The following is a 26,286-nucleotide window of genomic DNA, read 5'->3' as shown; positions in this document are numbered from 1 at the left end:
CTATAGCCTCTTAAACTTCATGAATGACTGTCTCGGCTGTAACGTACTTGTTGCTGCAGTTCGTGATCCTTGTGTGGAGCTGTGAGTCGTAGTGTGTTTCTCGTTTTTCTTTCAAATGCAAACTAGCTGCCAAGATGCTACGCACAGTACAATGATTATGGTTACAGCTTACAACTAGAGAGAAGCTAAACAAAGTTGCATGGTTCTTTTCAGACGTGGCCGTCAGATTCAGGCCGCGGCGACCGGCTGACTTCGCCGGCGGCCGCCCTAGTCTGCTGCTGCACTACCAATGTCGTCACTCGGCACCCGAAGTCCGTCGACGTGAGGAGATCCCCGAGGACGCCGAGCTCCATGTGCTCGCTCCAGTCCGATATGCCGGCCGTCAGCGGCGACTCCGGGCTCTCCGCTCGCCGGCCGACGATCAGCAGGTCGGATGCCGGGCTCGCCTTCCGGATGACAGCAACCATCTCGTCGGAGCCACTGACCACGTTCTCGCTGTACACGAGCCGTCGGTCATCGACCCCCCGCCGGACATGCTCCTCCACCGCCTCGTCGTCGAGCCGGTCCTCCTCGAGGTCGCCGCCTTTGCGCCACTCCGGCGGCAGCACGAACCGGAACACGGTTAGCCCGATCTGCGCGTCCTCCGCCATGTACGCTGCCAGCGCGAGCGCCTCCCGGTCGTCCGGCCCGCCGAGGAAGTACATCGCGACGCGGTGGGGGTACCCGTCGGCGTCGCCCACGGGCGCCGCGGCGGGCACGACGGAGAGGCTGCCCCGGTCGACTAGGAAGGCGACGGAGCAGGGGGAGTAGTTGAGCACGTTGATGTTGGCGGCCTGGACGGCGCCGGCGTTGGCCGTGGTGTTCTCGACGGAGCCGTCGATGGCGAGGCGCTTGTGGAACGGCACGACGATGAGCGTGGCGCGCTTCTCGAGCGCGACGGCGCAGACGTCGTCGTGCATGGTGGCGTAGGGCGCGATGCAGACGTAGGGGAGCAGCGACGCGGAGCCCAGCGGGCGCTGCTGCACGAAGAACTGGAAGGCGTTGACGATGCGCTCCGCGTCAGTGCCGCCCGACGGCGTGCAGTTGCGGTCGCCGCGCTTGAAGGGGCGGAGCACGGAGGTGGTGAGCCCCGCGAGCGGCGCGAGGTGGAGGAGGTACACCGCGATCGGCGACGCGGGCGTCGGGCTGGACGCGTCGAGCAGCGCCAGCATCGGCTCCACGTCGGCCTGCGAGTGCACGCACGCTAGCAGCCGCAGCTCCTCGCCCAGCTTCTTGTGCTGCACCGTGCGCCGCCGGTACGCCACGTACTTCTCCTCCGGGTGGTACATGTGCTTCACCAGCGACGCCGTCGTCGCGCCCACCACCAGCACGTTGATCATGAAGGTCGTGTACACCTGGTCGTCGAACACCTTGGCGTCCATGAACGCGGAGGCGTAGACGACCTCGGTGATGCCTTTGAAGTTCATCATGAGGCCGATGAGGAAGGCTTCCTCGTGCGACATCCCGAAGTAGAGGCACGGCAGCATGCAGAAGACGAACTTGGAGACGGCGCCGACGACGAGGAACACCTCGAGGAGGAGGCACGTCGAGGCGTCGGCCAGCTTGAAGATATCCATCCTCATGCCGCCCTGCGCGAACAGCAGTGGCATGAGCACCCCGGCGACCAGGCGGTCCAGCCGCTCCGCCAGGGTGACCCCGAGCGGGGCGCCGCCGGGGAGCATGAGCCCCAGCATGAAGGGGCCGTACGTGGCGTGCAGGCCGAGGATCTCGCCGGCGAAGCTGCAGGTGATGGTGATGAGCAGCACGGCCACGAGGCGCGCCTCGCAGAGGAACGCGCCCTCCGGCACGTCGCGCATCAGCCGCAGGATGGTCGGGCGCGCCACGAACGCCATGAACCCGATGAAGACGCTGAAGGTGATGAGGGACAGGAAGCCGATCCGCTGGATCTTCTCCGAGGGGCTCGACGCGAGGAGGTAGGACGTGACGCCGGCGATGGAGAAGGTGTTGGCGAAGTCGCCGATGAGCGCGGAGGACATGGCAAGGCGGCCGAGCTTGGAGGAGAGGAGGTTGAGGTCGTCCAGCGTGCAGCAGACCACGATGAACGCGGAGAGCGACCACCACGAGTTGAGGTTGGTGAGCATGAAGGTGGCCTTCCAGGCCGCCGGCACGCGCGCCTTGAGCGCGGCGCCCGCAGCGAACATGGTGAGGTGCGGCGCAGCGGTGCCGAAGAAGGCGATGGCGACGGCCTTCTTGCCGGACTTGACGATCATGCCGAGGTCCGTCTTTACGCCGACGACGAAGATCTGCAGCATGAAGGCGTAGCCCCCAACCGTGTTGATCTGCACCCACCCCTCCGGCGTGGCGAAGAGCTCGCCGGCGTGCGGGAGCACCTTGCCGAGGAAGGATGGCCCGAGCAGCGCGCCGGCCTACATGTACACGTACACCTCTGCGCAGTTAGCTAATCGATTCAAGTGTTCTGATGGATCATGGGCACGATCGACAAGGACGCAGCCCAATGCAAGCAAGCTTAGGACGGAGGAGCCACAATTAAGGACGTACGAGGATCTGGGAGATGACGAGGGGGACGTTGGCGCCGCGGAGCATGGCGTGGATGGCGCGGGAGAGCGCGAAGACGGTGCAGACATGGTAGAGGAGCAGCGGGAAGTAGAACTTGAGCGGGTCGTCGCCGGCGAAGACGCCGGAGGAGGTGGCAGCGGAGTTGTTGGGCGGGAAGCAGAAGAGGCTCTTGTTGACGGTGAGCTCCCCGTGCAGGTGCGCGCCGGGCGGCGCATCCAGCGACATGGGCGGCCAGGGGCTTGGGGCGAGGAGAGCACGGGTGGAGGGGGCAGCAGGGAATAGAGCGCCGGGAAGAATGGGGAATTTTCCATGGCGCGCCGGATGACTTGCGTGCAAGATGGCAGCCAGCCAAGGACTCACTATAGCACGCGGGACAAGCCGGGGCGATGGCTGAGCGACAAACATGGGAAGCCCTCTTTGCATGCATGCATGCATCCTCTTTGTGTTTTGTTTTTTTGCTATTTTCTTGTGCAGTAAATTTGTCCGTGGTTTCTCTGGATGGAGGAGTAGTGTGTTCTTCTCCCCACACGAATAAGTTCTGCGTTGAATCTGAGTCTTTTTTTTCTCTCTAGTGTATTTGCTTTTTCTTTAGTTTTCTTTTGAAAGTTGACGGCGACTCGGTGCTGGTGGTGCTCAACAATAAGACCCATCTCCTTATAGTCAGAGCGACCCCTCAAGCTCCTGACGATGCCGGTGGTCTAGTCTATCACTGGTTCTAAAAAATGAATACTCGGCGTTAGTTCTTTACCTTGGCGACTTCATGCAGTGTGATAATAATGGAGCAGCGGAATAATCAAATTAGCAAATTAACTTCTCGCAAACGTTTCACCGAACACCTTGTATGCAGGAATAAAAACAGCACCTATGCTTGAAACCACCAAAGCATAAGTTGTCCAATAATTCAATAACAAATAACAAGATACTTGCAGCAGCTAGCTCACTAAACATCAATCCCCATCATCTCATAGCAACATATCAAAGAACACACATATATCTCTAATGCCAACTTATCCATACAAGCAACCACTTGGGATATGGATCAGTAGCAAGCAAGATGGTGACTTAACCAACACAATAGCAAGGGAATGGGATATGGATCAGTAGCAAGTAAGATGGTGACTTAACCAACACAAATAGCAAGGAAATGGGATATGGATCAGTAGTAAGCAAGATGGTGACTTAACCACACAAATAGCAAGGGAAGGTACCGGATCGACACTACAGACCAAGATTTACGTGGAAAACCCTTACGGGGAAAAATCACGGGCGGCGAGCAATCCACCGTACGAAGAAGCAATACAAGGTGTGGGAGCCGACAAGAATGGGGAGACTCCAAATCCCCCACGAGTTTACTTTCTATTGAATAGATTTGGGTGGATTTAAGCTTCTTCTTTCCTTTCCCTAACCCTAGCTTTCTCCCAAGGATAACAGCACGACACCCTATCAGTTCCCGAGCTGGGGATGAGCCACATAATGATAGCTTTTCAGAATAGCCCTCGGAGCTTCAGAATATTACAAACAGCCCCAATTTCAGTATACATGTTGTATAGGACTTATTTTGCATAACAGATGAGCTAATGGGCTTCCATATTGGTGAATTAGGAGCTGCACAACACACGCAGCAATATACAGTGTATCAGATTTATGAATGCTCATTTGTCTCTAAATATTCATTGTTCTGTGTATTTATCTCTGAACATTCAGTTTTCAGTGTATTCAGTGACCATCGTCAGTATGCTAAGGTTTGTGAATATTCAGTGTAACAGCTATGTAGCAGCTTCTGCTGCTGTGTGAAACCATTCTGTTATAGCACTAGAAATCAGTGCCGTTAGTCCCTTTTCGAGCCTATATAGTTCATAATTGTTAAGTATTAATCAATTTACAGTCCTATTCATGTCTTCAATTTAATTTTAGATTTCATTTTTTGGCGGATTTTCTAAATAGTTAGTCTGACCTCTCTATGTTCAGTATGAGTGAAATGTCCCTACGTTTTCCATGTCCACTTAGCACGAACATGAATGAGATTCTGTTTTTTGTAAAGATCACTAACAGTCCCCTCTACTATGGTTCCAGAAGGAACACACTTTCATCGGCATCAAGTCTGATGGCGTCCAAAGCGGCCTGGTGTTCAATATTCAGCTGTGTCTCATGTACAGTTTATTCCGTTTCATGTTCTTTTTTTTTGGCAGTGTTTCCTGTTCTTATTCTGCTCATAAATGAACGCTGGAACAAAATTATTCTGAAAGTACCAGTTTCAGTTTTCTCATCTCTATGTTCAGTTTTCTTTCAACGCTTTTATGAACCAAGCAACAATGATCGGTGCTACATATATAATATTCAAAGAACAACCAATATTAAATGAATACTGCACGTACCTTTTAATTAAGATCATTAAACCCTTAGCATAACACCGCAGATGAGTTTGTAAGGGTCCGTTTGGATCCAAGTGCTAATAGGTGAAAGTGCTAAACTTTAGCACTAGGTCATCCAAACGAAAGTGTTAATGGGGTGGACTAAATAGCCAAGACTAAAAAAATTTAGCATGTGTATGAGTGCTAATATGTGCCAAAGCTTAGCACTCCACTTTAGCTCCTCCAAACAGACCCTAAGTGATTTAGAAATTCAGAATCCGGTGCTTGCTGCCTGAGATACAGTTAGAATGCTGTGTGGATGGGGCGGTTTTGTTCAGAAACTTTACTGATTTTGGTGAAATCTGAAGAAAAGGAATGCCTCTAGCTCATAGTCGTATCTGACAGGTTTTGATGATATAGCTTGTTGCCCTGTTAAACCTGATGGATGCGACTCGCGTGTAAATTTGCATATCTTGGTGCTGTAGTTCGTAACCTTTGTGTGGAGCTGTGACTGTGAGTTGCTTCCAATTTTCCTTTCAAATGCATTCTAGCTGCCAAGATGCTACATTGATCACGTTTACAACTTACAACCTAGAGAAAAGCTAAACAAAGTTCCGTTGTTTACAAACTTGGCCGTCAGATTCGAGTCGCTGCTCCACGTTCTTCACCGAGGACTGGCGGCTGATCTCGCCGGCGGCGGCCCTGGTCTGCTGCTGCACCACCAGCGTCGACAACCGGCACCCGAAGTCCGCCGATGTGAGCAGGTCGCCGAGGACGCCGAGCTCCAGGTGCTCGCTCCAGTCCGATATGTTAGGAGTAAACTTGTGTTTATCTTTACCCTTTCTTTTTCATTAGCTTGTGGGGCTCTGCGTTCCGGGTCAAACTGGCTCAGAGCCGCGTCGGTAGGACGTGCAAGTCCTGTGTCGGCATGTCGTCCGCGTCCGTGTCGCGCGGCGCGACGGGAGGAAGTCTGTATATTGCCTCTCGCCTTCTTTTGTTAAACGCTGCTATATATAAGAGAAAAATAGAAAAGGTCGCTGGTTAGCGCGACACCAAAAACTATCGTCTTGTGTTCACTTGTGTGTGTTCATCGCGTTCTCTGCGTTCCTCGCCGGAACGTCCAGAGCAACATCACCGGAGAGAGTCCGGCTGACATTTGGTATCAGGGCTAAGCATCCAGGGAGCTGATGTCCTCGCAGCCGCATGGCGGGCGGTCGCACACGCCGCCGCGCCGCCGCCGTCCATCGCTCTCGCCTACGCCACGCCGTGGCCGCCGTCCGCCGGAAGTGGTCATCCGACGCACTGTCAAGGAGACCGGCGCATCGGTGCAGTACCCCATGCTCACCCGTTCCAATTATCAGGAATGGGTCATGCTCATGCAGGTGAACATGGAAGCTCAAGGCATCTGGTATGCGATCGAGCCCGAGGAGGACGAAATCGTCGAGTACCGTGACGACCGCCTGGCGATGGCGGCCATCCTGCGCTCCGTCCCGGCGGAGATGCTGCCTGCACTTCGTGGCAAGTGCACTGCGCAAGCTGCGTGGGAGGCAGTGAAGTTGATCCGCGTCGGCGTCCAGCGCGTGCGCGAATCGAACGCCCAACAGCTCCGACGGGAGTTCGCGGCGATGGGATGGAAGAACGGCGAGACGGCGGAGGACTTCTCCATGCGCCTCACTGGACTCGCCAACAACCTGCGCATCCTCGGCGACAACATCACGGAGGCGGAGGTGGTGCGCAAGATGCTTCAGGTCGTTCCCGAGGATCTCTCCCAGGTGGCGATATCCATCGAGACTCTCCTCGACCTCAACACCATCTCCGTCGAGGAGGTGACCGGTCGTCTGCGCGCCGTGGAGCAACGCCGCAAGCCGCCGCCCGTCGTCGATAGCCAGGGCCGGCTCCTCCTGACACAGGAGGAGTGGATGGCGAGACTCAAGATCGGCGGAGGCTCCGGAGAGAAGGGGAGCTCCAGTGGCGGCGCGGGGAACAAGCGCGGCAGCGGATCCCGTGGGCGTGGCCGTGCTAACAGCGGCGTGCGCCAAGCTCCTGGGGCCGGAGAAGGTACGGGCCAGCCCAGGAAAACTGACAAGTGCAAATATTGTGGAAAAAAGGGCCACTGGGCCAGAGAATGCAGGTCCAGACTGCGGGATGAGGCCCATCTGGCCCAGGCGGAGGGAGAGGATAACGAGCCCGCACTACTGATGGCGAGGGCGTCGTTGACCTCCGATCCGCAGGGCTGCTCCTCGCCCCTTCCGCACGCGATCTCCGATCCCGATCCGCAGGGCTCCTCCTCGCCCCCTCCGCATGCGACCTTCGATCCCCTTCCGCAGGGCTCCGCCTCGCCCCCTCCGCATGCCGCTGGCAAGCGCCGGCCGCTCGAGATTGTTGAGGCGAAGGTCTTCGCCTAGCTCGACGATGGGGACGACGACCGCGACGATTCGGTGTGGCACCTGGACACCGGCGCCACCAACCATATGTCCGGGTGCCGCTCCGCATTCCAGGACCTCGACAACAAGATCTGCGGCGTAGTCAGATTCGGGGACGGCTCCGCGGTGCCGATCGAAGGTGCCGGGACGGTGGTCCTCGAAGGAAGACCGGCGAACACACTCCCATCACGGGGGTGTACTTCATCCCGAGGCTCACCACCAACATAATAAGCCTCGGGCAGCTCGACGAGGGCGACTGCGACGTCCACATCAGGCACGGGATCCTGCGCATCCGCGACGAGAACCAGCGCCTCCTCGTCAAGGTGAGGCGCTCCGGGAACCGTCTTTACAAGCTGCAGGTCAAGGTCGCTCGCCCACTCTGCCTGGTGGCACGGCGAGACGACGAGCCATGGCTCTGGCATGAGCGCTACGGCCACCTGCACTTCGACGCGCTGCGGAAGCTGGGGAAGGACAAGATGGTGGACGGGCTCCCCTACGTGGAGCATGTTCACCAACTCTGCACCGGGTGCGCCACCACCAAGCTGAAGTGGAAGCCGTTTCCTGCTCAGGCGAAGCGGCGCGCCGACGGGCTCCTTGATTTGGTCCACGGTGATCTCTGCGGGCCCATCTCTCCGGCGACACCAGGAGGGAAGGCGTTCTTCCTACTACTCGTCGATGACCACAGCCGCTACATGTGGCTGTACCTGCTGACGAACAAGGGAGAAGCATTGGCGGCGGTGCAGCAGTTCCAGGCCCGCGTCGAGGTGGAGACGGGGCGTCACCTGCGTGTCCTGCGCACGGACAATGGGGGTGAGTTTACCTCCGTCACCTTCGTCGAGCACTGCGCCAAGCACGGCATCAAGCGCCAGCACTCCGCCCCCTACGCGCCGCAGCAGAACGGCATCGTCGAGCGAAGGAACCAGACCGTCGTCACCATGGCGCGCGGTCTCCTGAAGACCAGGGGCCTCCCAGTGGTGTTCTGGGGCGAGGCCGTCACCACCGCCGTGTAGCTCCTCAACCGGGCTCCAACCAAGAGTGTGATGGGCAAGACCCCGTTCGAGGCTTGGCACGGACACAAGCCGAATGTCGAGCACCTGCGCACCTTCGGCTGCGTCGTGTACGTCAAGACGGCGCGTCCTCACCTCAAGAAGCTCGAAGATAGGAGTATCGCCATGGTCTTCATCGGCTACGAGCCCGGCGCCAAGGCGTGGCGTTTCTACGACCCGGTGGCGCGGCGCGTGCACGTGTCACGAGATGCCGTGTTCCAGGAACACGAGAGGTGGAACTGGAGCGAGGTGTACAGCGATGAGGCCGAGCGCAACCCCGATTTCGTCATCGACTACGCCGTGGAGGACATCATCAGCAACCAGGGCACGACGAGCTCATCACCTGGGCACGCCGCACCCACTTCTCCAACGACCTCGAACATGGGCACGGTGGAAACAGCTCCAACACCTGCGTACGTGTCGCCGCCGCCTGACGCCCATGAGTACCTCGACCCCGACAATAACGACGTCACGCCCCGCTACCGTGCCATCGACAATGTTCTCGGGCCAGCGACACCGCCCGGCCTCGCTCCCCGCAACCTCGACGCCGAGCTGCACCTGCAGATTGGGGAGGAGCCAGTCTCTTTTGCCGAGGCCGAGCAGCACCAGCCGTGGCGACAGACCATGCTGGAGGAGATTGAGTCCATTGAGAGTAACAACACCTGGTGCCTAGAGACCCTCCCCGCCGGCCACCGGCCAATCGGCCTCAAGTGGGTCTTCAAGGTAAAGAAGAACAACGCCGGGAAGATCATCAAGCACAAGGCGAGGCTCGTTGCCAAGGGATACGTGCAGCAGCAGGGAGTGGACTTTGAGGAAGTCTTCGCACCAGTGGCGCGTATTGAATCAGTGCGCCTGCTGCTGGCTCTCGCATCCCAGGAAGAATGGACAGTTCACCATATGGATGTCAAGTCGGCGTTCCTCAACGGTGAATTGCAAGAGGAGGTGTACGTTCTGCAGCCGCAAGGTTTCGTCGTCAAGGGGCTGGAACACAAGGTGCTGCGACTCACCAAGGCCCTGTACGGGCTGCGGCAAGCCCCTCGCGCCTGGAACGCCAAGCTGGATCAAACTCTGCGCGCCCTCGGCTTCACCAACAGTGACTCCGAGCACGCGGTGTACACACGAGGACATGGCTCCTCCCGGCTGCTTGTGGGAGTGTACGTCGACGACATCGTCATCACCGGCAGCGACGCCACCGAGATTGGCAGCTTCAAGCTCGAGATGCAGGCCCAATTCAAGATGAGTGACCTTGGGTTGCTCAGTTTCTACCTGGGCATCGAGGTGGCACAGAGAGGTGATGGAATCAGCCTCTCCCAGGCTGCGTACGCGCAGAAGGTGCTCGACAAGGCGGGAATGTGCGGCTGCAACCCTTGTCACACTCCCATGGAGCCCAGGCTGAAGCTCAGCAAGATCAGCAACGCTCCACCAGTCGACGCCACCGAGTATCGTGGGATAGTTGGCTCCCTTAGGTACCTGGTGCACACAAGGCCAGACATCGCTTTTGCCGTGGGTTACGTGAGTAGGTTCATGGAAACACCAACCACCGAGCACTTGGCGGCGGTGAAGAGGATCCTCCGGTACCTGGCAGGAACAATCGACTACGGCTGCTGCTACAAGAGGGCTGGAGCTGAGGCAAAGCTGCTCGGTTTCAGCGACGCAGACATGGGTGGCGACATCGACTCAAGAAAGAGCACCACTGGTGTTCTGTTCTTCTTCGGCCCATGTGCTGTAAGTTGGCAGTCACAGAAGCAAAAGGTAGTGGCGTTGTCCTCCTGTGAAGCAGAGTATATCGCAGGGACGACGGCAGCCTGTCAAGGCACCTGGCTGGCACAGCTTCTTTCAGAGCTGAAGAGTGAGCAGCTAAAGAAATTCACTCTGAAGATGGATAGTCAATCGGCAATTGCACTCAGTAAGAATCCTGTTTTCCATGAAAGAAGCAAGCACATTGATGTTCGTTATCATTTTATTCGGGATTGCATTGGAAACGGGAAGATGGATGTTGAACATGTCCGGACTGAGGAGCAACTCGCTGACATTCTTACGAAGCCGCTTGGACGCGACAAATTCTGTGAACTGTGTCTTCAGTTGGGGGTCGCCAAGATTGTCAGTGAACATCAAGTTTAGGGGGTGAAATGTTAGGAGTAAACTTGTGTTTATCTTTACCCTTTCTTTTTCATTAGCTTGTGGGGCTCTGCGTTCCGGGTCAAACTGGCTCAGAGCCGCGTCGGTAGGACGTGCAAGTCCTGTGTCGGCATGTCGTCCGCGTCCGTGTCGCGCGGCGCGACGGGAGGAAGTCTGTATATTGCCTCTCGCCTTCTTTTGTTAAACGCTGCTATATATAAGAGAAAAATAGAAAAGGTCGCTGGTTAGCGCGACACCAAAAACTATCGTCTTGTGTTCACTTGTGTGTGTTCATCGCGTTCTCTGCGTTCCTCGCCGGAACGTCCAGAGCAACATCACCGGAGAGAGTCCGGCTGACACGATATGCCGGCCGTCAGCGCCGACTCGGGGCTCTCCGCTCGCCGGCCGACGATCAGCAGGTCGGAAGCCCGGCTCGTCTCGCGGATGACAGCAACCATGCCGCCGGAGCCAGTGACCATGTGCTCGCTGTACACGAGCCGTTGGCCGTCGACCAGCCGCCGGACGTACTCCTGCACCGCCTCCTCGTCGAGCCGGTCCTCGACGGTGTCGCCGCCGTTGCGCCACTCCGGCGGCAGCACGAACCGGGAAACGGTAAGCCCTATCGGCGCGTCCTCGGCCATGTACATCGCTAGCGCCAGCGCCTCCCGGTCTTCCGGTCCGCCGAGGAAATACAGCGCGACGCGGTGAGGGAACCCGTCGGTGTCGGCGCCTTCCCCGGGCACGACGGAGAGGCTGCCCCGGTCGACGAGGATCGCGACGGAGCAGGGCGAGTAGTGGAGCACGTTGAAGTTGGCCGCCTGGATGGCGCCGGCCTTCTCCGTGGTGTTCTCGACGGAGCCGTCGATGGCGAGGCGCTGGTGAAACGGCACGACGATGAGCATGGCGCGCTTCTCGAGCGCGACGGCGCACACGTCGTCGTGCACGGTGGCGTTGGGCGCGATGCAGACGAACGGGAGCAGCGACACGGAGCCCGGCGGCCGCTGCTGCATGAAGAACCGGAACGCGTTGACGATGTGCTCCGAGTTGGTGCCGGCACCCGACGGTGCGGAGTTGCGGTCGCCGAGCTTGTAGGGGCGGAGCACGGAGGTGGTGAGCCCGGCGAACGGCGCGAGGTGCAGCAGGTAGAGGGTGATCGGCGACTCCGGCGACGGGCTGGACGCGTCGAGCAGCGCCAGCATCGGCCCCACGTCGGCCTGCGAATGCACGCACGCCAGCACCCGCAGCTCCTCGTCTATCTTCTTGTGCTGCACCGTGCACCGCCGGTACGCCACGTACTTCTCCTCGGGGTGGTAGATGTGCTTCACCGCCGCCGCGGTCGTTGCGCCCACCGCCAGCGAGGTGATGATGAACGTCGCGTACACTTGTTCATCGAACACCTTAGCGTCCATGAACGCTGAGGCGTAGACGACGTCAATGATGCCTTTGAAGTTCATCATGAGGCCGACGATGAAGGCCTCCCGGTGCGACATCCCGCAGAACAGGCACGGCGCCATGCACGAGGCGAACTTGGCGACAACGCCGACCACCAGGAACACCTCGAGGAGGAGGCACGTCGAGGCGTCCGTCATCTTGTAGACGTCCAGCCTCATGCCGCCCTGCGCGAACATGAGCAGCAGGAGCAAGCCGGCGACCAGCCGGTCCAGCCGCTCCGCCATGGTGACCCCGAGAGAGGCGCCGCCGGGGAGCAGTAGCCCCAGCATGAAGGGGCCGTACGTGGCGTGGAGGCCGAGCACCTTGCTGGCGAAGCCGCAGGTGATGGTGATGAGCAGGACGGCGACAAGGCGCGCCTCGCAGAGGAGCGCGCCCTCCGGCACGTCGCGCATCAGCCGCAGGATGGCCGGGCGTGCCACGAACACCACGAACCCGACGAAGATGGTGAAGGTGGCGATGGACACGAAGCCGATCCGCTGGAGCTTCTCGGAGGGGCTGGACGCGAGGAGGTAGGACGTGATGAAGGCGACGGAGAGGTTGTTGGCGAAGTCGCCGATGAGCGCGGCGGACATGGCGAGGCGGCCGAGCTTGGAGGAGAGGAGGTTGAGGTCGTCCAGCGTGCAGCAGACGACGATGAACGCGGAGAGCCACCAGGACGAGGTGAGGCCCGTGAGCATGAACGTGGCCTTCCAGGACGCCGGCACGCGCGCGCTGAGCGCGGCGCCGGCGGCGCTCATGGCGACCTGGGGCGCGACGGTGCCGATGATGGCGATGGCGACGGCCTTCTTACCAGACTTGACGAACACGCCGAGGTCCGTCTTGACGCCGATGACGAAGATCTGCAGCATGAAGGCGTAGCCGCCGACCGTGTTGATCTGCACCCACCCCTCCGGCATGGCGAAGAGCTCGCCGGCGTGCGGGGAGACCCGGCCGAGGAACGACGGCCCGAGCAGCGCACCGGCCTATACGTGCATGCACCAGACCTCTGTGGAATTAGTCGGTCGATCGATCAAACGCTCGGAAGGGATGATCGTTCATGACACGGCACGCACGGCGACCTCAAGAGATACGTACGAGTATCTGGGAGATGACGAGGGGGACGCTGGCGCGGCGGAGCAGGGCGTGGATGGCGCGGGAGAGCGCGAAGACGATGCAGACATGGCAGAGGAGCAGCGGGAAGTAGAACTTGAGCGGGTCGTCGCCGGCGAAGACGCCGGAGGAGGTGGCGGCGGCGGCGGAGTTGTTGGGCGGGAAGCAGAAGAGGCTCTTGTTGACGGTGCCGTCGCCGTGCAGGTGCGCGTCCGTGGGCAGCGCCTCCAGCGACATCGGCGAGCGGGTGGAGGGGCGCGGTCAGCTGGGAATGGGGAATTTTCCATGGCGTGCTCTGACCGCATGCAAGATGGCATGCCAAGGACTCTAGCAGGTGACCCGCCCAGGACGATGGCTAAGCGATAAACATGGAGCGCCAGAGACACTTCTATTGTTCATGATTTTTTCCAAGAACAACTCCAGTAGCTTCTACTTTTGAATCCCTATTTATTAGTAGGGGCTGTTCCAACTTTTTGAGACTAAATTTAAACAGTAGCTTCTACTTCATAATCCTATTTTCATATAATTCTTTATTTTTTATTTTTATTCCCCTCGTCTACCTCTCTCGCACTCTTCTCTCCCTTCCCATACTCTCCCTTCCGCACTCAAATCTCCCTCCCCGCACTCGAATCTCTCTCATACTCTTCCTCCCTCCGCATACTCTCCATGGCCGGAGCACCAGAGCAATGCCATCTAGGCTTGGACGGCGCACGCACGCTCGACCTCGAGGACAACGATAGGCAAACCAGAGCTCGGGAGAGGCAGCGTCGAGCATGCCGTAGCTTGGGGCCCTCGACACGGACATCGCAGCTCGGGCCGGCAGCAAGCATGCTGCAGCTTGGGGGCGCGGAGACGCGAACACCGCAGCTCGGCTGGTGACGAGCGGGCCGCAGCGGCAAGTGCACAAGGTAAGGGAGAGGGGAGAGGAATAGTAGAAATGAAAAGGTAGGGACCTCTCTTGCCACCCGTGGAAGAAGGGGTTGAAAGGATGGTATCGGTACATACAGATAGGTGTACCTCCTGCTAGGATGTCCAGACCCTTAGCGTATCACCATACGCAATCCCCCCCTCGCCTCCTGGGAGACGTGGCATGTGGCTCAGGCCTGACAGCTGGGATCATAGTCTCCGGACCCTCCCCGAGCTCTCTGAGGTCCAGAACCTCCGCATGCCACGGAAGGTAAGGGAGCTCTCGGGTAGCCCCCGCGGACCCGAACTCCCCAGGGAGGTCCGGGGCCGCCACGTGTGATGGCCGGACCATCACGGGCCTGACCGCTCCAACCGGCCTCGGGGGCCTGGACCCCCACCCTCCGAGGAGGGGTCCGGTGCCGCCACGTGCCGCCCCTGTGGAAGGAGCGGGGCTGGCCCTGACACGTACGCGTGGCTGGAGGCCATTCGCGGATCTCCAGCCCACCTACCAGCATTTAATGCGGTAGCTGGGCTGGGCGCGCCCAAGTCAAAAAGTGTGGCCTGCCCCTGACACACGGGGCAGCTTGACTGACACCACGGTAAGCCCGCCTGCTACCAAGGCGGCGCGTCGTATCACCGTCACTGTGCGCAAGCGGCGTGCAGTCCCGTCACGGTGCGGCGCGCAGCGTGATGGTGGCCTGTAACAGGAGAGCTGAGGCGTGCGCTGCTACAGTGCGCGCGGAGGCGACGGCGCGGCAGGTCAGCACTGCCCCCACGCCTGTTGAGCAACACTGACAACGGTCACTGTGCCTGCAGGACAGCACACGACCATATCCAGGTTGTGGATACGCACGCTATCTTCCCAACCGTGAAGGCTACAACGGGGAGCTGGAGATGGAGATCTCCATATCACTTAGAACAGGTTCCTGATGGCCGGGCCCGCCTGTCGGGGCCCCGCACAGTGTAAGCACCTCCCTTGAACTATAGAAGGGAGAGTGCACTCGTTAGAGGAAAAGTTCCAGGTTGCACACATAAGCTTATGCTGCTTTCTATTTAGGCTCACGCAGCCAATACAACACCAAAGTGGACGTAGGGTATTACGCTCCGGCGGCCCGAACCACTCTAAATCTTCGTGTCCTTCCTGCGTTCATCTGTCCACCGATCGAGCGCTCTTAAGTATCCTCCAAACCCATCCTTAACTAGGATTAGGCGGGTACTTTCCGCCACCCGGCTGGAGAATTCCTCCGACAGATGGATTTGAGGTTCCTTCCTAAGAACTCGAGTAGGGACTCTGCTGGAGTAGAATTTTTTATCTCGATCGCTACTTCTTTTAAGTAGGAGCTCAAGTAGAAATTTTACTGAGTTGCTGGATCCTATCTACACCTTTCATTATACATCATGCAGAAAAGAATCCTCAATCACACATAAACAGTAGTCACCCATCCATGCATGCAGTCTAGGTGACATGCAGCTATAAGCAGGCAGCATCAGCTCCAGAAAGTTAGGAGTTTGGCAAGGAGTTCAGGAAGCGAGATTGGCCTTTTTGTTTCTTACCACTCGGTTTCCTTGTCTCTGCACTGAAAATCGGACTGAAAACAACGAAGTGGATGCGTCATTATTCCCTCTGATGAAAAAACTGATTACAACTGAAAACATTTTTACCCTTTTTATGTTTTTTTATTCCGTTGATGAGTAGATGGTTTGATGCATACCATTGATGAGCGAGGCCCTATTTGGATCACCCAGTCTGGTCATATGAAATGCTTGCTACAAATTAGAAAATATTAAATATATACTAATTGTATAAATGGAAACGAATCTATTAAGCCTAATTAATCCATCATTAGTATATATTTACTGTAGCACAACATTGCCAAATCATGGACTAATTAGACTTAATTAGACTTAGGCTAATCACAATGCGAGTTTCATATCCCTGTTTCCAAGAACGCCACGTCAGCTTGGGGATGAATGAAATACTATGCCTCAATGGAGAGTTTCATTTCACTGTTTCCAAAGCTAACCAGTGTAATTAAATGCTAGTTGATCTATTGGCGTACGGGATCCTCCACGAAACAACGGCGGTCACAGTAGTCGTTTCACGCCATTTCCAACGTCTTGGAAATGAGTTAGCAGAGTGTCATGGGGATGAAACTGGTTTCTTCTCTTTCCTCATTAAATCAGTGCCACATCATAAAAATGCTGACGTGACATAGTAATTAATGCCATGAAACTCACCATAAAACCCCATTGTGATTAGCCTTAATGGATTCAACTCGCGGATTAGTCTCCATTTATGAAATTATTTTATAATTAATCTATATTTAATACTTATAATTGGTGTTCAAAGATCAAAGATCCGATATGACAGTGACTAAAATTTAATCCAGAGTATCAAACACCTCTCATATGGTCGTTGCATGGCCGCCGTACGCAGTCGGCCGGCGTTTGAAAACCGCCGTGAGATTTAGGGTCGTCGGCGGCGAGGTACGTCCGGCCACTGCCACGGACCGCCATGTCCTGTACTCTGTCCCTCTATTCAAGTCCCCCGTGTGTTCTTCAATGCCTGACCTGAACCGCCTCGCCTGCTCAGATTCGGAGCCTGCAGCGCAGGGAATTCCATTCCCCAAAGGACCACCTCCTTCGTCGCAACGGCAGCCAGTCAATGGCGCCAACTACCAAACTGTCACCTCCTAAATGCCCAGCACGCGCCAAGCATGCCCCGAATTGCATCCGCCATTCAAATTCCATCAGCAACGCAACACGAGTACGGCGACCAGGACTGACTGTCCTAAACTCTGGACCTGCACTTCTTCCGTTCCAGCCATCAGGGCCGGAGTGTGTCTGAATTCTGGAATTTGGCGATTTCCTTCGTGGAATCTATCAAGAATGATAATCGAATTGCGTCGATACGAAACGCATCCGAGTTTTATTGCGAAATTCCTTCGTTCCAAACAGTCCCTTTTTAAAAAGGTAGATTAGGTTGAACATGCATGTATGCATTCATAGCAGTGACCAGAGGCCAGAGGTCATCACACAACATCAGTGCTATAAGGCAATGACTTACTATTCCTTCTATTTCAAAATTTAGGTCGTTTTGGCAAATATAAATATATAAATTTTACTATGTATATCTAGATGCATTGCAAAATTTATATATTTAGATTTGCTAAAATGACATACAATTTGAAAAGGAGGAGTGCTAGCAGATTGCGATCCTGACAGCTTACTACAAGCAAGCTAGCTCCTGAGGAAGGAGCTGGAACTAAAACAAGAAACAATGGCAGCTACAAAGCTAGTAGCCGATCACTAGCCGTTACTCCATATAACAAGCAACAGCAGGCGGCGGTCTCTAGAAAGCAACGCCGCGGTCACTACTGGCTGGTGCCGAGCTGCTGCAGCACGGCCGCCATGGCGGGGCGCTGGGCGGGCGCCTCGGCGGTGCACAGCAGCGCGATGCCGGCGAGCTTGGCGGCCTCGGGGCGCGAGAACCGGCCGCCGAGGCGTGGGTCCACGAGGTCGTCCAGCCTCCCGGACTCGGCGCCCAGCCGGAGGTGCGACGACACGGCGCGCCGCCCCGTCAGCGCCTGCAGCACCACCACGCCGAACGCGTACACGTCGCTCTTGTCGGTGAACCGCCCCGTGGTGGTGTACTCCGGGGAGAGGTACCCCATGGCCGCGCTGTCCTTGAGGGAGGAGAACACCACGTCGTCGGCCAGGAGCTTGTGCAGGCCCGCGCCGGAGAGGTGTGGGGTGAACAGGTGGTCAACCAGGATCTTGTCCGCAGAGATGCTCTGGTGGACGAGTGGGGGCTTGTTGGGCTTGCTGCTGTGGAGGTAGTCGATGCCTGAAAAATTCAAAGATTTGCAGTTTATGCATATCAGCATATATTATGCAAACTTCTAGTAGTGCACTACTAAGTGCTAATCCTATAATAGATAGCGAAACGGAGATGCTGAATTATGCATACCTTTGGCAATGCCCTTGATGATGGAGACCCGAGTGGCCCAGTCGAGGACAGTCACATCCGCATCGCCATCCTTGACATCAAGATACTGCGAAAGGCTCCCATTCGCCATGAATTCATAGACGAGGAAGCATTCCCCTCTTGCCCGAGACCGGCAGAAGCCCCTCAGACCAACAAGGTTCTCATGCCGCAGCGACGTGAGCATGCGGAGGCCTTTCAAGAAGTCGGCCTCCTCTGACTTGCAGCTGCTCTTGTTGATGCTCTTCACTGCAACGACTGAGCCATCTCGCATGATCCCCTTGTAGGTCGCTGCGAAATTGCTCTTGCCCAGTAAGTTCACATCCGAGAAGTACTGTGTTGCACACTCCACCTCTTCGAGATTGAACCTCACACTTGGTGAGCCCTCCGACGACAGCCTCACTCCATGCTGTGACCCTTCAGATGAAGTGTCCCAGCCACTAGAGTACTCAACATTGATCAGTGAGGAGGCACTTCTCTGACATGTTTCCTTTGACTGGTCCAGGCTAAGCCGGCCTTCCAAATGCTCAACTGAGCTGCCAACCTTCTGCTTCTGGCGACGGTGCCATGAGAACACAGACAGGCTGCAGGCTGCTGCTCCGGCTACAATGATGATTGTTCCAGCAATAACAGCCCCTGCAGAGAGTGTCGAAGATTTTGAGCAACCTCCGTTGCCGCAATTTCTGTTGAGGTCGGCTGTCTTTTGAATTTGTTGGGGCTTGACAGAGGTTGATTCAGGTTTATGAGGCATTTTTCCATCGTCATTGCCGTCGTCAGGACAAGCTTTCAGAGAATCGAATTGAGCTCCACATAGCTCTGAATTGTTCTCATAGTGAAACCCCTCATGCAACTTCTTCAGACCTGCATCATCAGATTATTTTTTTTTCAGATAACAAAGAAAGTGGGCAGTGACATCAAGAAAGAACACCATTCCTGAGTTGTACCAATTACCAGATGGAACACTTCCTGAAAGCCTGTTGTTCCGGAGGTCCAGTGTCGAAAGCTGAGGTATCTCAGCAAGCTTGGAAGGAATGGAGCCAAAGAGTTGATTGGAGCTCAAGTCCAGCCGTGTCAGTGCCGGCAAGTCCCCCAGGGATGCGGGTATTGCGCCAGTGAGCTGGTTGGACTGAAGGGCAAGAACAGTGAGCTTCTTTAGCTGACCCAGCTGAGTGGGGATGCTCCCTGACAACTGATTGTAGCCGAGCTGCAGTACTGCACAAAGAAAGGAACTTTTTTGAGCTAGCTACCATTAGAGGCGGACAATTATTGCTGCAAATTAACTTTTGGTAGGTTGATCTACTGAATTTTGGGCAGGCCAGTTTGATCCTGAAGCAGACAGAGAAGTAATGCCAATTATGAGCTGTAGAACAACAGGAGCAAAGCTGTAGGAGCAGTGTGATTGCAGAACTCTGGTGGAGCAAATCAAACACATTAACGGAATTCTTTGAGCCGAATCCAAGCATCTTTTTATGCCAGTAACCAGCTTTAGGCCTCAGTACAAGAGGTACAGAATAAAAATGAAGTATCATGATTCATAGTACATCAAAGTAGCCAGCCGTACAATCAAATCCACAAAGGCCAAAATGTACTGAGTTGGAAAAAAAACAACCTTTGTGTCGCTTCTTTCATGTGTTGCTGTCCTGACTCCTGAGTTGCTGTAAGCCTCTAGGCAGGCAATCAGCACTCACGAGTCACGACAGAGGAAGCACAATAAGATTGTTGGCTAGCCAAATTCAAACAAAAAAAAGGGATTTTGTGTGTTACTAGCCCAAATTCAAAATTCAAATTGCCACCAGTTTTACCCATAAGATCCGAGGATGCAACTGAGCTGAAGTAGTTAACCATTGAGGCGCGTGAATGCACACATGGAACTCCAAACTACTCAGCATTTCAAATTCTACCGTTAAGCTAAGTTAGCCCCAAAGCATGAAACACCCAAGAGGCCAAGACCCAAGGCAATCGAAGAAGAGGTCACCTTGGAGGCTGCGGAGTCGGCCGAGCTCGACGGGGATGGCCCCGGACAGGTTGTTGACGCCGAGGTAGAGCTCGGCGAGGTCCGGGAGGCCGCCGAGCTCCCGCGGGATGTCCCCGCGCAGCTCGTTGTAGTGGAGGTAGAGGCCGGTGAGGCCCGGGAGCATGGCGACCGCGGGCGGGACGGCGCCCGCGAGCCCCTTCCCCTGCAGCGCGATGGTGGCGACCCTGCCGCGCGCGTCGCAGGAGACGCCCTCGAAGTAGTCCCCGCGGCCGCAGGGGTCGCCGCCGCGCGCCCAGGAGGCGAGCGCGCGGCCCGAGGGGTCCAGCGCCGCCTTGAGGTCCATGAGCGCGTCCAGCTCCGCGCCGCGCGAGGAGGACGCGGAAGAGGACGCGGCGGCGGAGAGGAGCAGGAGCAGGAGGTGGAGGAGGCGGGGGAGCGAGCGCCTGGACGCCATGGCGGGGAGAGAGGGAGAGCGGGGACTGTCACTGTCGCAGTGTCACTGGTGAGCGAGGTCCTGGGCGCCGTGTGTGTGGAGGCGTGGGAATCCGGAGGTTTATAGGGGGTTCACGGTAAAAAGCGGGGGAGTCAAAAGTTGGGAGACTCGCTCGAGAGGCGTTTGGATGGATAGTAAAAGAAGGTGGAAAAGGGAGGGGTTTTATCGGGATTGTAGCTGGTACCATGATGATGCTACTGGTGTATGTACTGCTGCGAGAAGAATACAAAAAGGTGGTGTTGGTGGTGGTGAGGTGTCGTAGCAGTACTAGCTGCTGGTATAAACGACGGATCAGATACTGTACCAGCGTGGAAGTACACTGCTCAAGATCGGTGGACCGTGGACTCTTGTGGGGGGGTCAAATTAGGAGACCAGTGTTGTTTGTATAGAAAGACAATCAAAAAGAGGTCGTGAAGACATTTGGCACCATCTTTGCAAAAAACAAAGGAGCATTTGGCACCTAACGTCGGTGTACCATCAGCTTACCATACTGTACTCCCTACGTTCCGAATTATAGATTATTTTTATATTTCTATGTATGCAATTTCATACTCTATAGATATATATGAAAAACTATATATAGCAAAAGCTATATACAAAAATCAAGATAATCTATAAAATAATTTAGAACTGAGGGAGTAGAATCTTACCAGATGCAGTAGCTGTTTGGCCGACCGGGCACTGACGCAGGCGCTTGTACAAAGCCGCACAGGTGCCCGGGAGGAGACACGACCATGCACGCACGACCACGGTGAAAAACCTGACCAGCGCCGGCCGCCGCGGCACGGGAGAAAACAACAGCGAGATGATAATAACCGCAGGTTTAAACAAATCGCGGCTGCGGTAACTAATTCAAACATGCCCTGAGCCCCTGGCCCACGGCGGCGGGTGGCGGGGCACGTGCGGGCCGGCCCCGCACCGCACGTATGTACGGCGATCTGACCGGAATGGGCAGGGAATGAGCGACCATTATATAGACTAAATTTATTTAAAATTTAATTTATATCATATTGAATATAAAGTAATTATAAAACTAATTAATAGATAAATAAATGAACGCTAATTCGCGAGATTAATTTATTAAATTTAATTAATCTATTATTAGCATAAATTTACTGTAGCACTGTGTTATCAAATCATGAATTAATTATACCTACCAGATTCAACTTGTAAATTAGTCTTCATCTGTATTCTGTATAATTAGTTTAATCTATATTTAATACTGTTGATTACTAAATATTCTATGTAATATAGATTAAAGTTTAGTGCGCGGAACCAGCCCACCGTTCGTGAGATAGTGACATGCTTCGCTGCTACTGGTGCCTAGTGGTGGCAATCTTCACGCGAGTTTCTCTGCATGCAGGCAGGGCCAAGCGCGGATTCAAATTTTAAATTATACTAGGAGCGTGTCCTCCCGGCGTGACCGCATTAAATTAAGCGGACCAACGCGTGGCGCCGCATCAAGCGCGGAGTTAATGATGCTTCCGCGCACAAGGCCCCGCGCCAACAGTGGCAGGGCAGGCAGTGGGCTCCTGTATAATTTGTGAAAGCTGGTTAAATAATATGGCTTTAAAATCTATTAAGTTTAAACTAAAAATTCAAATTTAACATTTTGAAAGATTAGATTCAATATTTTTAAAAAAGATCAACATTTGAAAACGGCATATTCAACATTTTTTTAAACACAAATCCACATTTTCAGACAAATACTATCATCAACATTTTTTGAACCTATTTGAACATTTAAAAAAACTAAGTTCAATATTTTTCAAAGTCTAGATCAACATTTTTTAAAATCTATTTCAACAGTTTCCTAGCTTCTTCTCCGACTGGCGGCGCACGACGGAGGCAGCCGCGGCGCATGCGCGGGAGCATCAGCCGTGATGGCCGCTGGGAGCGCCGGCGCCCGCGTGCTGCTGAATCGGCCGCGATGGTGGCGCGCGCATGCGGGGCGGCGGCGTGCCCGCAGCAGCAGCGCGCCGGAGGAGGCGCCCGGCCAGCAGTAGCAGCAATGGTGGGGAGCCGGCGGGTGAGAGTGGGGATAGGGGTAGAAAATCCGACGGCTAGAAATCTCTGCACGAATCTCCAACACCGGAAGCTACGTAAGAAAAAACCTACCGAAGCTATATAGGTTTAGCGGGGCAGGCAGGCCTCCTCAAAGTGCCTTGTCAGTCCGGTCCGACAAGATGGGATGGGATGCGCCCAGTGGGCCTAACCAGGAGGAGCGGGGGCAGCCTAGCAGCCGAGTTAACTAAGCCGGCGGTTTCGATGTTTTTTTGTTGCTGGACTCCGACTTTTTTTAAAAAAAAAAGTTAAAAAAATTTAAATTCGAAAAAGGGTGCCGGTTTGGAACAATTCGAAAAATAGGTGCCTCTCGCCTGATCAACGGGCGGGAGGCGACATCCCGCCCATCCAGCGGGCGGGGTGTCGAAAAAAGCGAATAGGCCCCCGAGGAGGGGCCTCTTCGCGAAAGAAAACTTTTTTATTCGCGAAGAGGCCCCTGATGCGGCATCCCGCCTGGCCAATGGGCGGGAGGATCCCCGAGAGGCATCCCGCCCTCCCAACGGGCGGGAGGCTCCCCCGAGGGGCATCCCGCCCTCCCAGAGGGCGGGACGTCCCCCCCCCTATTTATGCCCCCCACCCACCCTCTAATTCTCATAATATTCAGCAAAAATCAACAAAAAAGAAAAGGAGGAGAGGAAGCGGCGAAGCCCTGTCCACACGTCGGTTTGGAGGTATATTCTCGTTATAGTCGTATAATTATCAATTATTTTTTCAAATATTTGTTAGGATAGTTATAAGTAGAATAGTTTTTAGTATTTTCAATAGTTTTTAAAATTTTTGTTAGGGTAGTTCTATTTTAAATAGTTTTTAGTATTTTCAATAGTTTTTAGATATATTTCTTAGGGTAGTTATATTTTGAATAGTTTTTATAGTTTCAGTAGTTTTTAGATATATTTCTTAGGGTAGTTATATTTTGAATAGTTTTCAGTATTTTCAATAGCTTTTAGAAATATTTGTTAGGGTAGTTCTATTATAAATAGTTTTAATATTTTTAATAGTTTTTAGTTATAGTTCTTAGGGTAGTTATATTTTGAATAGTTTTTAGTAATTTTAATAGTTTTTATATACATTTCATAGGGTAGTTGTGTTTTGAATAGTTTTTAGTATTTTCAATAGTTTTTAGGAATATTTCTTAGGGTAGTTATATTTTGAATAGTTTTAGTAATTCAATAGTTTTTAGTAATTCAATAGTTTTTAGATATATTTCTTAGGGTAGTTATATTTTGAATAGTTTTAATATTTTCAATAGTTTTTAGGAATATTTCTTAGGGTAGTTATATTTTGAATAGTTTTTAGTAATTCAATAGTTTTTTCATGTAGATATGGCTCAGACACCGGAGCTCCTTGACGCGAACACCGACGAACGGCACAGGTCGTACCTGGCAGCGGTGGAGGGGCAGGAGCTTCACGAGTTGCGCCCTCGTGTAGCAAAGGAGTTGTTGCACCTGGACGACCGCTGACTTGACAGGTGATACTTTGTATTTTTTTATGGAACTAATGTATAGCTTGTACGATAATTGTAACCACAATGCAAAATATACAGGTTACGTGAGGCTAGTTTGCTGCCACTCACACATATGCTTCAGGCCGGCGACGGCCAAGACGGTGGCGCCAAGAAGCGGATGCAGCTGGAACGCTCTCTACTTGCGGCGTTGGCGGACAGGTGGCGTCCGGAGACGCACACGTTCCACCTGCCGTGCGGGGAGATGGCCCCCACGTTGCAGGACGTGTCGTACCTGCTCGGGCTTCCCATTGCGGGTGAAGCTGTTGGCTCGGTTGCCGTGCTACCTTTCTGGAGGGCGGAGCTTCAGGAGTGGTTTGCTCCAGTGAACCCGCCACTTTTTGTGAATGTACCGGACGCGCCCGGCCCCGCCAAGTGTTGGATAATACAATTTAGGGTAAGTACAAATATTTTTTAATTAATTTAATTGAATCATATGTGACTACCTCTAAGCATTGAACAAATATATTTCAGGCTCAGGATCTCCACCCTCTGGCTGGGCAGTACGAGGTGTCGCGCTACCTGCAGGCATATCTGTTGTGGTTGTTCGGCTGGACTCTTTTCTGCAACTCTAGCGGGAATTATGTGGACAAGGTTCTCATCCAGTACGCGCGCGATTGCGGATGCGGAGCCGGGCCAGATACCTGGGTGGAGCTGGGATCGGCAGTGCTTGCTGCCACGTACCGAGGCCTTTGCCAGGCCTGTTTCAAGACGGAGAGGACCGTCGTCATCACAGGCTGCCCACTTCTGCTGCAGCTATGGTCGTACGAGCGGTTCGCCATAGCATGCCCCCTAATCAGCGAGGAGCCTTATCCGCCCGAGATGTATGGGATGTGGCACGAGGATAGCCCCACGATGGGTTCGCTTTGGACCAATCGACGGGTAAACTCTTTAATTTACTGTTGTACATTTCTGTATATGCAAAGTACCGATGCAATTGTGTAATTTTGCAGATGAGCTGGGCACATCGGCAGGTTCGAAAAGCATACCCGCAGTTCGTGTCCGAATTTGATCGGATGCGGCCACAGGATATCATCTGGACCCCGTACACCGCTGCGGCTATCCAGACACGTGCGCCGCACGGGTTGTCATCCCTCTGCACGCATGACGAGGCGTACTGGCTCACAAAGGCGAACCTAGTGTTCGATACTATCATCGAGCCGTACTGCGTCGAGCGAGTGATGAGGCAGTTCGGGCGACGACAGCACTTCCCTCTCCTACCTCGAGCGTTCCAGGCCGTGCCGCGCAACGTACACGAGTAAGTTTGTGATAACTCATTTTGTATTAATTATGTAATCGTTATCATAAAGTAATGTTGTCTTTCAAATATTTGCAACAGATATTCGCGCAGGGGATATCATGCCAACGAGGTCAACTAGATCGTCAAGCTACAGGAGTACGTAGAAGGGTGGCATGACGCATGTGACGATGTGCGGGACGAGCCGCAGCCACACACGGAGGCGTCATACGGCGCATACCTCCGCTGGTACCTCCCTCGCACGCGTCCGTACGTTACTCTTTCACGTATTGATGACGCGGAGCATCAGCACCAGCCGACCATCTCGGACACGTATCCCTCATACCGTGATCAGGCGCAGCGTGGCGCGGTACGTCTTTCGCAACTTGAATTATTAAATCTTTTTTTACAAAAGATCAATAACAATATTACTCTGCTTCCCATTACATATGCAGATCGATCTGATCAACTTCGCGGAGGTCGAAGCTTCATCTTAGATCACGTTGCTTGAACGTGGAGTACGTGTACCGGAGGCACAGTATAAAGATAGCTTGCGTAAGATTCAAGACAACTTGACGCGAGCGTTACGTGCACTGACGTGTCGCAGCAGAGACGACGTGGGGGCCTCCAATTCATCTCATGCGTCCGCCCACGTGTACACAGCTGGCCCGTCGACCTCTGCAGCACCGCACGCAGCGTCCAGCGGTATTGCCGCTAGTTCAAGCTGTAAGTCCTTTATAATTGCTATTTCGATCACCTTTGATTTACACGACTAATTTCGTTTGTTTTTATAGTCATGCACTCGACAGCAATGGGACCTCCTCCTGCAAGAATGGAGCCTCAGACGTTTGGCGCCTATGCTCCAGGAATGTCTCTCCCGTCGGGTTTGACGCCAGCTGCTCCGTACTCTCAGGGCTATACTCAGCATGCATGGTCGATGGGAGCTTCTGCACACGGTGGTCCATTCGGTGTGCCGGATGGGACGACTAGGAGGGCGGCTCCGCCACTTGGTCGGAGTTGGTGGGCGGCGGCGCCGGGCCTGACATCATTGGTCCCTCCCAGACCTATG

At 54.5% G+C, this 26,286-nt stretch overlaps 3 protein-coding genes across 3 annotated transcripts; all 3 read right to left on the bottom strand.

The window, feature by feature from the left end:
- Positions 1-69: 69 nt before the first annotated feature.
- Positions 70-3,060, bottom strand: LOC112896986 (cation/H(+) antiporter 15-like). Its single transcript, XM_025965137.1, has 2 exons — positions 2,560-3,060; positions 70-2,426 (listed from the first exon to the last, which is right to left on the bottom strand). The coding sequence occupies exons 1-2, from the start codon at positions 3,010-3,012 to the stop codon at positions 210-212; spliced, it is 2,670 nt and encodes an 889-aa protein (XP_025820922.1). The 5' UTR covers positions 3,013-3,060; the 3' UTR covers positions 70-209.
- A 2,470-nt stretch (positions 3,061-5,530) lies between these two features.
- On the bottom strand, positions 5,531-13,293 carry LOC112896815 (cation/H(+) antiporter 15-like). Its single transcript, XM_025964945.1, has 3 exons — positions 13,042-13,293; positions 10,881-12,929; positions 5,531-5,737 (listed from the first exon to the last, which is right to left on the bottom strand). The coding sequence occupies exons 1-3, from the start codon at positions 13,291-13,293 to the stop codon at positions 5,531-5,533; spliced, it is 2,508 nt and encodes an 835-aa protein (XP_025820730.1).
- Positions 13,294-17,092: 3,799 nt separating this feature from the next.
- Positions 17,093-20,433, bottom strand: LOC112897329 (probably inactive leucine-rich repeat receptor-like protein kinase IMK2). The gene is made up of 4 exons (XM_025965606.1): positions 19,923-20,433; positions 18,899-19,159; positions 17,933-18,808; positions 17,093-17,809 (listed from the first exon to the last, which is right to left on the bottom strand). Exons 1-4 carry the CDS (start codon positions 20,374-20,376, stop codon positions 17,337-17,339), a joined length of 2,064 nt encoding a protein of 687 aa, XP_025821391.1. The 5' UTR covers positions 20,377-20,433; the 3' UTR covers positions 17,093-17,336.
- Positions 20,434-26,286: the final 5,853 nt, after the last annotated feature.

Source organism: Panicum hallii, chromosome 6 (assembly GCF_002211085.1).
Source record: "Panicum hallii strain FIL2 chromosome 6, PHallii_v3.1, whole genome shotgun sequence".
Lineage (NCBI taxonomy): Eukaryota > Viridiplantae > Streptophyta > Magnoliopsida > Poales > Poaceae > Panicum > Panicum hallii.
The sequence above is the reverse complement of the archived record's forward strand: the minus strand, read 5'-3'. Positions and strand labels throughout refer to the sequence as shown.

Bases quoted from the DNA above. Each gene is read 5' to 3' on its own strand.
- LOC112896986 (XM_025965137.1), bottom strand. From the start codon at position 3,012: ATGCATGCATGCATGCAAAGAGGGCTTCCCATGTTTGTCGCTCAGCCA. The intron at 2,427-2,559 runs GTACGTCCTTAA...GTGTACATGTAG, and splicing joins TCGTCATCTCCCAGATCCTC to GCCGGCGCGCTGCTCGGGCC.
- LOC112896815 (XM_025964945.1), bottom strand. From the start codon at position 13,293: ATGTCGCTGGAGGCGCTGCCCACGGACGCGCACCTGCACGGCGACGGC. The intron at 12,930-13,041 runs GTACGTATCTCT...ATGCACGTATAG, and splicing joins TCGTCATCTCCCAGATACTC to GCCGGTGCGCTGCTCGGGCC. The intron at 5,738-10,880 runs ATATCGTGTCAG...TTTACTCCTAAC, and splicing joins AGTCGGCGCTGACGGCCGGC to ATATCGGACTGGAGCGAGCA.
- LOC112897329 (XM_025965606.1), bottom strand. From the start codon at position 20,376: ATGGCGTCCAGGCGCTCGCTCCCCCGCCTCCTCCACCTCCTGCTCCTG. The intron at 18,809-18,898 runs GTAATTGGTACA...CTGATGATGCAG, and splicing joins TTCAGGAAGTGTTCCATCTG to GTCTGAAGAAGTTGCATGAG. The intron at 17,810-17,932 runs GTATGCATAATT...TGAATTTTTCAG, and splicing joins CATCAAGGGCATTGCCAAAG to GCATCGACTACCTCCACAGC.